Source organism: Protopterus annectens, chromosome 1.part0 (genome assembly GCF_019279795.1).
Source record: "Protopterus annectens isolate FY-2018-M chromosome 1.part0, PAN1.0, whole genome shotgun sequence".
NCBI lineage: Eukaryota > Metazoa > Chordata > Ceratodontiformes > Protopteridae > Protopterus > Protopterus annectens.
Genome location: NC_056725.1, coordinates 781,197,795 through 781,210,115, shown reverse-complemented (window position 1 = coordinate 781,210,115; position 12,321 = coordinate 781,197,795). Strand labels below are relative to the sequence as shown.

At 36.4% G+C, this 12,321-nt stretch overlaps 1 protein-coding gene across 2 annotated transcripts in view; it reads left to right on the top strand.

Moving 5' to 3' along the window:
- LOC122794531 (cilia- and flagella-associated protein 251-like) overlaps positions 1–7,941 on the top strand; it is a 325,579-nt gene extending 317,638 nt beyond the window's left edge. For both annotated transcript variants that reach the window (XM_044063015.1, XM_044063007.1), the window contains one exon: positions 5,147–7,941. In XM_044063015.1, the coding sequence (XP_043918950.1) occupies positions 5,147–5,230 (84 nt within the window). In that variant the 3' untranslated portion in view covers positions 5,231–7,941. The remainder of the gene's footprint in view (positions 1–5,146) is intronic.
- Positions 7,942–12,321: the final 4,380 nt, after the last annotated feature.

The following is a 12,321-nucleotide window of genomic DNA, read 5'->3' as shown; positions in this document are numbered from 1 at the left end:
CAGTGTTCAGATCTGCGCCAACTGCTGTTTCATACTGGTGATGTCAGCAGCAGGAATCACTTGTAGTCAACCAACTCTTCAGCACAAACTGTCTTTATTCTTCCACATAAAAAACATACAGATTGAGCACTTTCATCCCCTAGACTGGGGACTTCATCAGAATCTAATTGCACTCCATAATGAATCCATTTAAATACTGTTTAAAAGGCATGATGTCACCTCCATGCTCACTCATTGAAAGGTACCACTACTTTAAATCTCCCAGATAATATATACCAACTGTGAAAACTGTACAGCACTTAGTTAAAAACAACTCTAAAAAAAAACGTTATATTATGTACACATTGAATATTTTAAATGTTGAACTTAATAAATATTTTAATATGTTTTGACGATCTATAATAATATGTATATGTAAAATGTTTTTTTCAAATACTGGGTATTAATTACACCATTTATTGTCAAAACTGAAAGATATCAGTATCTTTTTATTCCACCCTCTCTCTGTCTCTCTTCAAGTTTCTATGTTAGCACATAGAGATGAGCAGTGCATTTATTTCTTCCTTCATCTTTCTGTCTAATAATATGATGTTTTATAATATAATTATTTTAAAATTTTTTTTAACACTAATCACTTACAATATCACTTAATCACTGCAATACTTAGTAATTAAACTTTAATTTATGGAGAGATTACTCAAAGTTATTCACCATCAAATGTATTACAGAAAATGTTGTACCTGTTTGAAATTGGTTATGATAAGGAGGAGCTCTGTGTTTTCTTGTTTAAAACAGGTATTCATGGCTTGTGTGTAGTGACTTCTCTTAACACTACACATGAAAAATTGCTTTTGCTGCAAGGTGTGTGTGTGTGTGTGTGTGTGTGTGTGTGTGTGTGTGTGTGTGTGTGTGTGTGTGTGTGTGTGTGTGTGTGTGTGTGCGTGTGTGTCTGTGAATTCTCCTGTGTCTAAAACTAATGTCTGTATTGTCACTTAGACCCTACTAATACATATTTTGAAAGCTATGCAGACAGACCAAGAGGATGTTTATACATTTCAGCTGCAGGTTTAGAACCCACAGTCTAAATACAGCAGTTTAATCAACCAGTCAAATTGTATTATTAACTCTGCTTGATGTGGGTTAGCAGACCTCTCAAGTGTTTCTTTTTTGGAGGAGCATTCCTATTTTCAGACCTGATTTGTCATTGCATACGAAGTACCTATTTTTGGAGGTATATCCTAATTTTCAGCCTTGATCTACTCCTTCACACAATTTTCTTAATCCCACCTCATCAGATATGATTTTTGAAGCTATCTAGTATGCAAAACATATACTACTTGGCCAGCATACTAGTAGCACCAATAATTTAAAGAACTGAGATGCACATCTTACATATCCCATTTTCAGAAGCAAAAATAAATGACCTTGTGTAGTAGAATTTTGCAGAGCAGTTCATTAAATTCTGCAGAATTTATTCTGTCCCTTTGGTAGTGTGCTTCTGTTTTCCATCCTTTTATCAGTCTGTATTTGTAAATGTGTTTTAAGTAGTATCCCACACTCCTAATGGACGTGGGAAGTGTTATGTGCTATTTGGTATTCACATTTTATGCTAATTGGATGTCCAGATTTTTGGCTGGATATACTTGCTTTTCTAGTGCCTTTTTACTTATTGACAGTGTCTGCAAGTTGAGGTATGTAGGTTAAAAAATTGACAGAGAGCAAGACAGACTTGTAAAATGAAACAAAAAAAAGGCTAAGCCTCAGACAAAACATTAAATTTATTAAGGTAAAGCACTTTTCGTTTGTAAATGCACAAACTTCTTCAAACCAAAACTGCAAATGTACAAACTTCATCAGACCAAAATATGTAGGTTAGCTTCTAGCTAAGTGCTGATATAATATATTTCTTGTCCACTATCTTGCAGAATACAATTTTATCAAATTTTACATTTCATTTGTTCTGATAACTTTAACAATTTTTCCGGAATTATATTTCTTCATTCCTGCCTTAACAAAACAGTACAGTTAATACTATTCATAGGGAAGAATGTGAAAACCTAAATCACAAAATATCAAAACCATTTTGCCTACCATTCTTGGACAACGTAACATTATGAACACTCATGCTTTCTCGTTTTATTGGCCATATATTTTAACCTCTATTTCTTCTATCAGTTCTAGAGCAAGCGGTATTTGGCACTGAACAACGTGTGTGCGTATATATATATATATATATATATATATATATATATATATATATATATATATATCTATCTATATATATCTATATATGTATATATATATATATATATATATATATAGATATATATATATATATATATATATATATATATATATATATATATATATATGTATATCTATATCTATATATATATATATATATATATATATATATATATATATATATATATATATATATATACATATATATATATATACATACAGTATATATTTGAACCAGTCTGTGCTCTTTCTGGATGTATCACTGTATTCATTCTCGTATTACAGAATTACCTGAGTATTAATTATATGTTCTCTATAAAGTTGCAGTTTTCATGACGGGAAAACATTGAGTGAACTGATTTTCTACAGGAAGTCCTAAACCTATGAACATTTAAATGTGATTTAACATTTACAAGTAACAGCAACTGCTACATATTTAAAGCATTTTTTCTTGCGGCAGCTGCACTGCTACGCCAGCATGGCGGCTGCACGTCCCTCAGTCCTGCTACTCATATGTAGTAACTCTGATATCTCTGTACCTTCAATAAGAAGGAATACTCCAAAATTCACTGATTTTGGAGTCAGTATATATTTCCCATAATCACGCTTACATTCTCACAGTTCCAAGGGTCGCATTTCCAGGTTAGGGCCCTTAAACACACAACAGGAATGCATTTCTAATAAATGAAGCTATTCCTTTGGGTGCCTACTTGAAGCAAGTTCAGGCCAGCAGAAACCTCCAGTTAATGAGTACAAATAAATGAATAAATAAATAAACAAATAAATCTTTTGACATACACCTAATTAGAAATAGTATTTACCTAAAATACAATCAGCTGTCATTTTATTTACATGTCAGTAAGACAAGCTACGGACCAGTCATGTAAACCAGATATAGTAAATGACAATGCTTTTGCTTTCATGCATATTTTGTAAGCAGTGATTTTTTTTGTCTCTTCTGTCAGATAAATATTCCTTTACATACTTAGCAAAGGCCACTGACCAGGAGAACCGGTGAGCTGGTTATGCAGATTGTGCGACAGAGCATTGGAGATATGTTAGTACATTTGCTAGCTGTCAGTATCAGAGAAAGTAAGGCAGATGTTTCATAGTGTTTCACTACCAGCACAACGTACACCACACAACATTGTCTGCTATTTTGTGACTGTTGTTTTGATCTATACACTTACAAGCAAATGCTTTCTCCTAGAAGTATCATACAAACATATCGCTTGCAGAAGTAAGGGAGGAGAATTACACAGAAACTTCATCAGCCCGGGGATATTGGCTCTTGTAGGGGCAAAGCCAGTGGTAATGCTCAAAGTAGTCCCCACTTAAGTCTTATAAGCGTGTGGAAAGTGAGCAGAAGTAATATAGACACTGTGTCTTACCTTGCAGACTGCCAGCTTTCTCATTATGGGATCAGATCTAACTAGAACTTTACACAACAACAACAAGACCATTTACTGTAAAATTAATCACCATTGCAGTAATCTGAAACCACTGTTTGGGTGAGCTTTTTGAGGAAACTTGGAAAAGAGCAACGCACCCTTTTAATCTTGATATTTCCTTCTGTAGGGTTAGAATTTCAAGGCTTTAAAAAGATATTCTGAGCACAGAATTTTTATTAATGACCACTTGAAATCAAGTATCATTTCACATTAAACAAAGTGTTGGGAAACTCCTGAGGAATGATGAAGACTACATTTTATCATTAAGTAAGCAGTAAGGTTGAGCCTTAGCTGATCTGCAAACCAAGGCAATACATTTATGCACACAATGCAAACAGTGTGACTTTATGCAATCTTCTTTATTGGAACTTGATATATAATTGTGCGTAATGCTAATAAGAGATTGTGATACTATTAATGACATTTGTGCCAAAAGGATGTTTCTTATATATGCTGTTATTATTATTATTATTATTATTATTATTATTATTATTAAGTCGACTGTTCAATTGTATCAAACAAGTAATACAAAAATAAAGCAATTGCTTTAATGCAGGCAAATCCATGCTAATATAATGGATGTATTTGTTCACTATTATTTTTTCACAACTGTGGCATGATAGATGAAGTTGGTTTGCCATTTAAATACTGGACTACAATGCCCACTCATGTAAATGTGTCTGGTTTACTAAACATCATTAAATGTCTCTTCAAAAATGCAACAGAGTAATATATAAGTTGATGGCAATGACAAACAATTTGTTTTTCAGTGAAATGTAATAAGACAGTAAAATGTTTCATCTTTAGTACTAGAATCAGTATTAGACAAATCATGCAGTCAGCAGATCATAGAACTGGAACAATGTAAGCATTTAATTTATGCAATTATTTTGAGTGCGTCAGTTCTTTCTGGAGTCCGCATGTTCTCCATGCATTCGTATGGGTTTTCACTGGATGAGTCACCCCCCCATCCGAAAAACAAACCTGCCTCATACTTTTACCATTATTGATATAATTGTAATGACTGGAATTTGTGAGAAGGCAATGTAGACAGCAACAGTCAGCAAAGTACTAGGAGTTAGGAAATTCGGTATCTTCACCTTACTGACTCACATACACAACCACACACACACACACACACACACACACACACACACACACACACACACACACACACACACACACACACAGAACACAGAACACACACACATACACACACACACACGCGTGGGTGCATGCGCATGTGTGCGCTTATACACTCTTAGCATGACACTTGGATCCAGTCACTTGAGCCCTGAGACCCTTATTTCTTTACTCACAACTATGTAATTAAGCTACAAGACTGTTGAATATAATAGGTATAAACTACAGAATAGGGCAGAGTGAGATAAAATTTAATTTTTAAAAATAGGTATGAAATTGTTGTAAATTCTAATTGTTGTGTTTTTTAGGAACGTGAAAGAGAGCACCTTGAAGAAATTGAATCCGAACTGAAAAAAGTAGCTGAGAAGCTTCACAAATTCAGAAGGGGCTAGTGATGGACACTAAGAGGCACTTAGCATAACCTCTGGAACTATCTTGTGTAGTTTTGTGAAATTAATCTTTTATTTGTTAGTTTTACTTTCAGTTGGCTGTGTACTGTTATTAAAATGTGGGTATATTCTCCCACACCAAACAGACTGCATCAGTGCATGATACATTTTACAGCCTTTTCAAAGACGATTCTCAGTCCTAGCAATGTCAGGCTACATGTGGAAATGCTTCACGTGGCAGTGCTACATGTGGTAATGCTTGTCTATACACTTCACTGATAACTGAATGCTTATCTCTACAGATTATGAAGTATATTGTTTCAATAGAATTATAATGTCTAATACTACTGCTGAAGCAGATCCATTATGGAACATGTTACGAGCAGTATAAGCAATCATGAATTCTTCATGTAGATGGAGGGCAGAATAGGGCATGTTTTAATTTGGGGGACTTTGCAGCTAATATTAAACAAAAGTGTCTAGACATGAATATCACATTCAAAAAGAACATCATAATAATAATTCCTGTTTTCCAGCCATTCCAACAAATCGAGAATATTGGATCTAAGGGACCCTAACATTAAGTATTGATAAGTATTGAAATTGCAGATCAGCCCTAAAACTGAAGCCATTTAGCTAATTTAGCCCATAAAATGTCTTTTCTTGAAAGTAGAGTGATAATTTTAGACTTCCATACATTAAGACTATCAGCCTTCAGAGGCAGATTTTAGACTTATGTAATATTAAGACTATCAGCCTTCAGAGGTGGCAGTGTGAGTGTCTGTGAGTATGTGTGTGTTTTAAAATATATATGTCTGCAACAAGACAGAGAGCAACAATTAATTCTACATATTAAACTGTATATATGCTCACAAAAAAATGAGAAAAACAATTTTTGCAACAAAAATCATAACAGTATGCTTTAGTAAAAGCCTTTGCAATCGATGTATTAATGCAGTTTATACTACAGAGTTATTGATCTGATTCTCTTCTGTGTAGATAGGTAGCCATAGTGTGTGGCATACTCCCACCGTGAAGTCTGACAATGCTATGTACTGTCATAGGTGACTGTTATTTTGATAATGGTATAATAAGCTGTCATTTGTTTCATTCCAGGGTTGGACAAACTTTACTTTTCTTGTCTGAATAAAGACTGTAGAATTGTTGACTTTGCTCTGCAGTTATAAAAACAGTTACTTCATTATCCTGTAGTGCCCTTATGTGGTCACCCTGTGGTCACTAGTCCATTAGTTTTTTGCTGCACTGTTACAGTAATGAAAAATATTCTTCATATTCAATATTATAAAGTACATGCACACACATACATGTTCTCATCAAACAAGCAATCTTCATCATACTATTATTAATAAATAGCAAAATATCAAATTAGAAATTACACAGAATTAGTGAGTAATACATTTTATAGTTTAGAGGGTCTTGGATGAAAAACATCATGTTTGCTTCAGAACAGTTAATATAAGAAACAGTTTATCTGAGAGAAACTCATATTCACCTTGCTTTTACTGAAAATATGCACAGAAATGTGTAGAAGTTTATATTTATGCCACTTACATATAATTTCTGCATTTGTTGATAATGAACATTCTTAAAACAATATAGAAAGCAAGATATACATTTAAATAAATGGTAATCAGAGACAGCCAGAGCTCATGTATTAGATATTGCATGAATGACAGGCCCTTGCCCATCCACAAGTACTGAAGGTGCTGTATTTCATGAATAGGTTCCATTTGGTCGTTAACTAGAGTAGAAATGTTGCAGCCATTGCCATATGCAAATAGCTCTAAGAAATATAATTAGAAGTATGCTTTTTTCAATGGCATATAAACCATTGGTTAGTAAATGAGAGACATTTCTGAATATGTAAGCAGTAGCTAGCAGAATTGAGGGCACTTAAAATAAATCCTTGCTCATTGACACTTTTGAAGACATCCTGTATAACATGTATGCACATATCACGAAGATATCAGAAACTAGATATGGTCTGAAGATTACTTTACTACTTTGCTTATAAGCATCTGCATGGTTTAAAGTATAAAAATATCAGAGAGAAGCTTGCATATTGTGTGTGTTTTCAGATGAAATGCTACATACAATAATACATAACTGTAACAGAGCGGTTTAACTCTGTCTCTCTGCAGTATGTTTCAGTAACTGTCACAATCTACTAGTCCATTTTCCCTGTCTAAGTCAGTACCAGTATTTATAATATGGAAGAACACCAGGAAATGACTTGCAATGTTTAGCTTCTCTTCATCCCCTCCTAATTAATGTTCTCCAAATTTAAATTGATGGCCACTTAAATTTAACATGCAAGAAAGTACAAATGAGCTGTTTATCTGTCTGAATCTGTGCTTAGCTATGAAAGAATTGATAACCATTGCATCTTTTCGGTATCTGATTTTCATGTATTGTCTACACTTACATTAAATATGGTATAGGAAGCAAGCTTTAGTAAGAGGATCAGTCAAGAGAAGAATACATGTTTGTCCATCCTTGCATGAAACTATGCTTTCCATGAGTTATTTTCTCATTTACTTTGATATTACTATTTATAAATCTGTCCCATAGGTGTTGGTGTGAGGTGGAATGTTCTGCAGTCACTAACACAGTTTGGATAATGTGCTTTACTGTAAGTATTTAACTGTTTTTGTGTATATAACTGTGTGGAATAATAAAGCACAGTACAAAAACGCCTCGCATATTTGTTCATGCAGTGCTGGTAGTAAATGCAGACATGATTTTGGGAAGTAGCAATACAAATTATTCTGAAGGAGAGCAGATAAACGCTGTTAAGTCACAGTTTGTCGGCAAGAGTGTAATGCATCTGATCTGGTGTCCAGAAGTGGTGTTGCATTATTTCCTATATATGCAAGCAGTCAACAGGACCTCAAAGAATTTTTATTCCCTGAATACCTTATAACATACTGGAATATTTTCCTTGGGTTAGAAAGAAGCTAGTAATATTTTAATTTTCTGCAGTAAATTATACATTGGGGCTATACACAAAAAAGGGTGTATGCATGTTCAGGGTTACTCCACACATTCCGCATGGGATTGTTGCTGTCCCATGTCTGCCATAAAATCCAGTGTAGAAAAATCATGCAGCAGAGCAATATATTTAACTTATATTAAAATGCAACATTTCCACTGTGGACTAATTAATTACTGAAGATGTAACAATATAGTAATGGAGGCACTGAACGGGTACAGTGATGGTGGTAATGCTGTATACTCACTATGATGCGCATTCTGATGTGAGGGAAAAAGCTGGAATGGCTCTAAAAAAGGTAGTTATCAAATTTACGAGGATATTTGAAAAGATGTTTTTATAATAAGTTTTTGGTGAAAATACTGAATACCATAATTTCTGAAGCTGCCGTTGCAAGGTTAAAAGGTAAGCCAATAGCAATAATTTTTAGTATTGTTATCACAGATTTTCAATTGACCATACCTTGTCACTATAAGTAGCCATGACCCAAGCTCAAACAAATGCAGTAAAGAAATAAAAATGCAACTTGTTGGTGGCATGGTGACCACTCAATGTAATGTACACTGAATAATAAACACCTGATAACTGATAATATATGTGCAAAGGTCAGAATGCATATAAGAGCATACTTGACCTAGAGGTATATACATAAAAGTAACTGAGCAGCAGTGTTGTCTGGCAAGCCTTAGCACATCTGAAGGGCACTTCAAGACCTTTAATAACATAGATCGCACCACTTTTGCATTCCGTAGTCAGAGAATATTTAGGTGAGTAGGATGTCCATATCGACTGAGAATGATAAAGTAAACTGATGTTGGGGTTCCCAATTAATTATTTATTTTTTTTGTAAAATGTCAAACTTGATTTATGCACTATAGGAATATATATATTTCATCAGTCATTTCACAGCATTTGTGACCAAGATTCTGTGGTGTGAGTCTGTGAGTCCAGATGAATAAATCAAATGTAGTATTTACCATGTGATTTTTACTTCATCGGCTATAGAAGTATCATTGTGTAGTTCTGTTCAAAAAACTATATTATGAGCTTATTCCCATGACCTGTACACAAAGTTTGCTAGGGGCGACTTTACACAAAGGCATCTAGTGGGGGATGCAGGTTATGCACTGGAACCTTGGCTCATGACACCCATGAGAAATACACACAACCCCACTAAGAAAGGATACAATGATGCCCGTGCTCAAATTAGGAATATTATAGAATGTGTCTTTAACATGCACAGATCAAAGTTCCAGTGTCTAGACATGTCAGGAGGTGCCCTGCTGTACATCCTAGCCACCTCTGTCAAAAGACTCACAGTCTGTGCCATATTCCACAATATAATTATCAGGAAACACCTTCAACAAGGCCCAGGATCACAAGTTGCCAAGGGTACAGGCAGGACAAGCAGCTCCTACAAAAACAGATGATGAGTCAGATGAATAGCCACTAGCTGCAGATGGTGCTTGCAGGCGTAGGCATGCACAATATACCATGGCTCTGGCTAACAGGCAAAAGATAACATGCATAGTTACTACTTAGGTGAAAACCTAAAATCCTTAGCGCCTACATATATTAAAACTGAAAACTGCCAAAGTCCTCAAACTTTACTTAACAATATAATGGTTGTTTTATGTCAGCATCAGACAGAGTCAACATCCAAGGGCTCATCTTGTAGCAGCAAGTATTAACAAGGTAAGTGCTGAATGTCTCAAAAAGATATATAGAAATTATTTCTTTCATATGCAGATATTTATGTCACTGAGATGAAACATGCCTCAACTGTATAGTAAGGTCAGCCTTAACTCAAGACTGATTAATGCTACATAAATAAATGATTCCACCCTGTACTGAGCATAACACATTTCATTTAATTAATGTACATAAACCAACACTGAGCAGGTCAATGTCAGTATCATTTGTACAAGAATAGCAACAAGCAATTATTACCCGTCTATTATGACTGCATTACTAAGAATAATACAACAAATAGTCGTCAAAAGTAAAAAATTAACTTTATTGTCATTCAGACCATACTCAAGAGCACAGCTGAACGAAATTTCATTTTTCAAGCTCATGTGTAAACAGAAATCATAGCAACACAGAAAAAAAATAAAATACACAAATACAGCAATGAAAAACAACAGTGACCGAGCCAGCATATAAGGTACATAAGCCACCATCACCCTCTCCAATATCAGCAACAACCTAAGTTCTAATCCAGTCCTGTTAGACACTAGAGACCTAGTCCATTTCCAAAGTAAAACAAAAACGGGCAAACAAAAACTGGACTTCTGCCACCTGCATTCAACATGACAGCCCCTGCCCAAAGGCCTGAACAGCCACACCCAGTCCAATGATTCTCCACAAGTCCTCACTATCCACACTGTCTCTGCCACCAATTCCATCTTCGACATCACCAGCACCTTCCAAGTTTAATCCAGCTTCATCCTTCTGACTCAAACAAATACAACTCTGTTTCTCCTCAAACCAAACCCGGTAGCCAAGAGTATGACCTCCACCTTCCATACCCGCACCTTACACAACTCAACACTGAAGGTCCAAGCTTCATGATCACTCCAAAAACCCATTAAAAACAAAGCAACAAGGACATTACAGACATCACGGACACTACAGCTGCACACAACTGCACAACCGACCCAACCAAACAGTCCAACCATTGGATCACAGACAGAAAAACATAGCACGCACTTTGGGAGCTGGAGAGGCTGCTGCCACACAAGGCACTGCCATTTTGAATACAATGAGGGTAAAGAAGTGCATAGCCAATCATTTACAACTGAGAAGGAAAATATTTATCAGTTAAACAGTTTTTACAATACATTCAATCAAAGCAAGTATCTGACTAAGCAAATATTAGCTCTCCACCCTGTGCATCAGATATAGGCAACCCAATGTCACAAGGAAATGTGCAAAAGGCAGGCCACAGTCATCATCATTGTACGGGGGTAGGGGTTACAGGAGGGCAGGCCTAATACCAAAGAAGAGAGTGTGTGTGTGTGTGTGTGTGTGTGTGTGTGTGTGTGTGTGTGTGTGTGTGTGTGTGTGTGTGTGTGTGTGTGTGTGTGTGTGTGTGTGTGTGTGTGTGTGTGTGTGTGTGTGTGTGTGTGTGTGTGTGTGTGTGTGTGTGTGTGTGTGTGTGTGTGTGTGTGTGTGTGTGTGTGTGTGTGTGTGTGTGTGTGTGTGTGTGTGTGTCAGGTGGTGTGCATAAGATGATCTTTAATGTGTGAGGGTCTGCATGAACACAATCAAGCACCTGTGCTTGAACTACACCCTTGCATCTCAGACAGGTGGAGTCCTGCATGGTAGAATAGTGAGTACACCATCATTGCCCCTGACCATGAGAACTACCTCAGCCAGGAATTGCACTGCAAGCTCTGTGGCCCTGGCTAGAAGTTGGGGTGCTATCTGAACATGAACAATGCTTGTGGATGAGCTTTCATCATGATGATGTTCAGGATCATAACCGCATGGTCTGCCACATCTGTATGTGGACACCTGAAGCACTGATAGAGCAGGGGAAGTAATGTATCTGCAGGAGTGGGATCTTGCATGGGGACATCAGCTAATACCTCATAATATAGAGGCTCTCTGGCCACATGGATGCTGATCCTCCTCCAACAGACATTCCATTACAGACACTGCCTGATCCAGTGTGTCATTCATCTTGTCCAAGTAGTCACCCACACAGTTCAGGCAGTCTCACATGACAGAATGCACAACAGGCAGTACTCAGGCTATCTGTTCTGAACCAGTGCTACAATCTGCCTGTGTCTCCTTGGCAGTCCTACACTTGCATTGTGTGGCACCTACTGATACACAAACATTAGGAGGATGGTGGACAGCAGCCCACCCCTGTGCACCTCTACCGACAGCCCTATATGGTACCTCACCCTCAAGATGACAATGGGGAGACTCAGCCAGCTCTGCAACTAGAGTAACCACACTACCCTAATCAACTGTGTCACCCTCAAACTGTCCTATATCTAAGGGCTCAGTGTCATGGATCTGCATAGGCATACTGTGTCCTAAATAATCGTGAGGGATGTGGGAGCCACAA